Source organism: Morone saxatilis, unplaced genomic scaffold (genome assembly GCF_004916995.1).
Source record: "Morone saxatilis isolate NCDOM2014 unplaced genomic scaffold, NCSU_SB_2.0 Contig12, whole genome shotgun sequence".
Lineage (NCBI taxonomy): Eukaryota > Metazoa > Chordata > Actinopteri > Moronidae > Morone > Morone saxatilis.
In genome coordinates this window covers 7188317-7189673 of record NW_023339674.1, presented here as the reverse complement: position 1 = coordinate 7189673, position 1357 = coordinate 7188317, and the positions used below count along the sequence as shown (strand labels likewise).

Sequence of the window (1357 nt, the reverse complement as noted above, 5' to 3'; positions counted from 1 at the left end):
AGAGACCCATTTACACACGGACAGCAAAGACAGTGCAAAACTTAATAAAAAAGCAGCTTCATACTTACATCAGACGCTGTAAGCTAACTTCCATGAGACCAGCATCCAGCGTGGTAGATGGTGGGCCATGAGACTGAAGGTCACAAGTTAAATTTTCCCAGTTTTCATCAATTCTGCACAGTATGTTCAAACAGGTGCCTGATGAGAAATGACATTTGCATGTTAGTTGCAAGACCAGCGCCATCTCCAGAGACATTTACACCAGTTGACTTTGATCTCCTAATGAAGGCTTCTGGGAAAACAGCCTGGCTTAATATTCTGAGAACTAAGCCTAACTCAGTGACATATTATAGCTGCAGCAATGTAGTGAAAGGGCTCTGGGCTGGCAACTTAGTCATAATAGGAAAAAATAGGATTTTAAAAGTCTTAGCTGAGAGCTCATTGTTACAGAGTTAAATCATTCATTCCCACACGTGTCTTCAAGACAATTTTGCTGCTGAAAGTAATAAAATATATGAATAAAATAAGTATGACTAACAAGCAAACACAAGTGAGCAAAATGGCCAGAATCTTTAGAGCTGAATCACACTCCCAACTGTGAAAAGGCCTCACAGAGGAGTCCGGAGGCACAGTGCAGGCCTTGAACTTCTCTGTTTCATTATCACTGCTTAGACATAAAACTGTAAGGTCTTAGCTAATCACCATTGACTTGCATGCGTCACAGCGCCTCACAGATCGATGCAAACAAATAAATCCTGCTCACCTACCTAATGTCTCTATTGCCTCACCTCCATCTTCACCTCCACACTGATAATATCAAGAGGGCATTTTATAATTATGACTCACTTGAACTGGTCCCCTTGCGCTTTATAAACTCAACAATCTTTGTCTTTCTCTTCTTTAGAAGAGAAACAGATTCTGTTGTGCTGACTGATAAAAGTGAGCCACACTATCTTGTGAATTGATCACAGCTCAAGACTCACATGTTCCCTTACCCTGACTGGAGGCTGGGAGGGATTCCAGCTGAAAAGCCATTAAAATGTAATGAGCCTGTCTGGCAGAATTATGAGGCTATGTCACACTAACCCTGCTGTTTGTTCTGATGAGCTAGAGCCACATCACACAGCTACCCTGTTGCTACTTGGGATCACAAATGTATGTACTTGAATGTTGTCTTGTAAACAAACCCAGCTATACTTATGTTCCCTCATTCAGAGACTGACGTTTGTCCTGTACATCTTGTCAAGCATGGAATAGCATGAAACTGTCAGCAGGAACTTTTGCGTCACCTGTGAGGTCATGTGTGCTTCTAGAGAACAAACTAAATGGGATGTCCACATCCAAACAATGATCTGTA

General features: G+C 41.7%; 1 protein-coding gene across 2 annotated transcripts in view; it reads right to left on the bottom strand.

The window, feature by feature from the left end:
* lepr (leptin receptor) overlaps window positions 1-1357 on the bottom strand; it is a 44082-nt gene that overhangs the window by 21018 nt on the left and 21707 nt on the right. For both annotated transcript variants that reach the window (XM_035652807.1, XM_035652806.1), the window contains exon 5: window positions 69-198. In XM_035652807.1, coding sequence (XP_035508700.1) covers window positions 69-198 — 130 coding nt within the window. The remainder of the gene's footprint in view (window positions 1-68; window positions 199-1357) is intronic.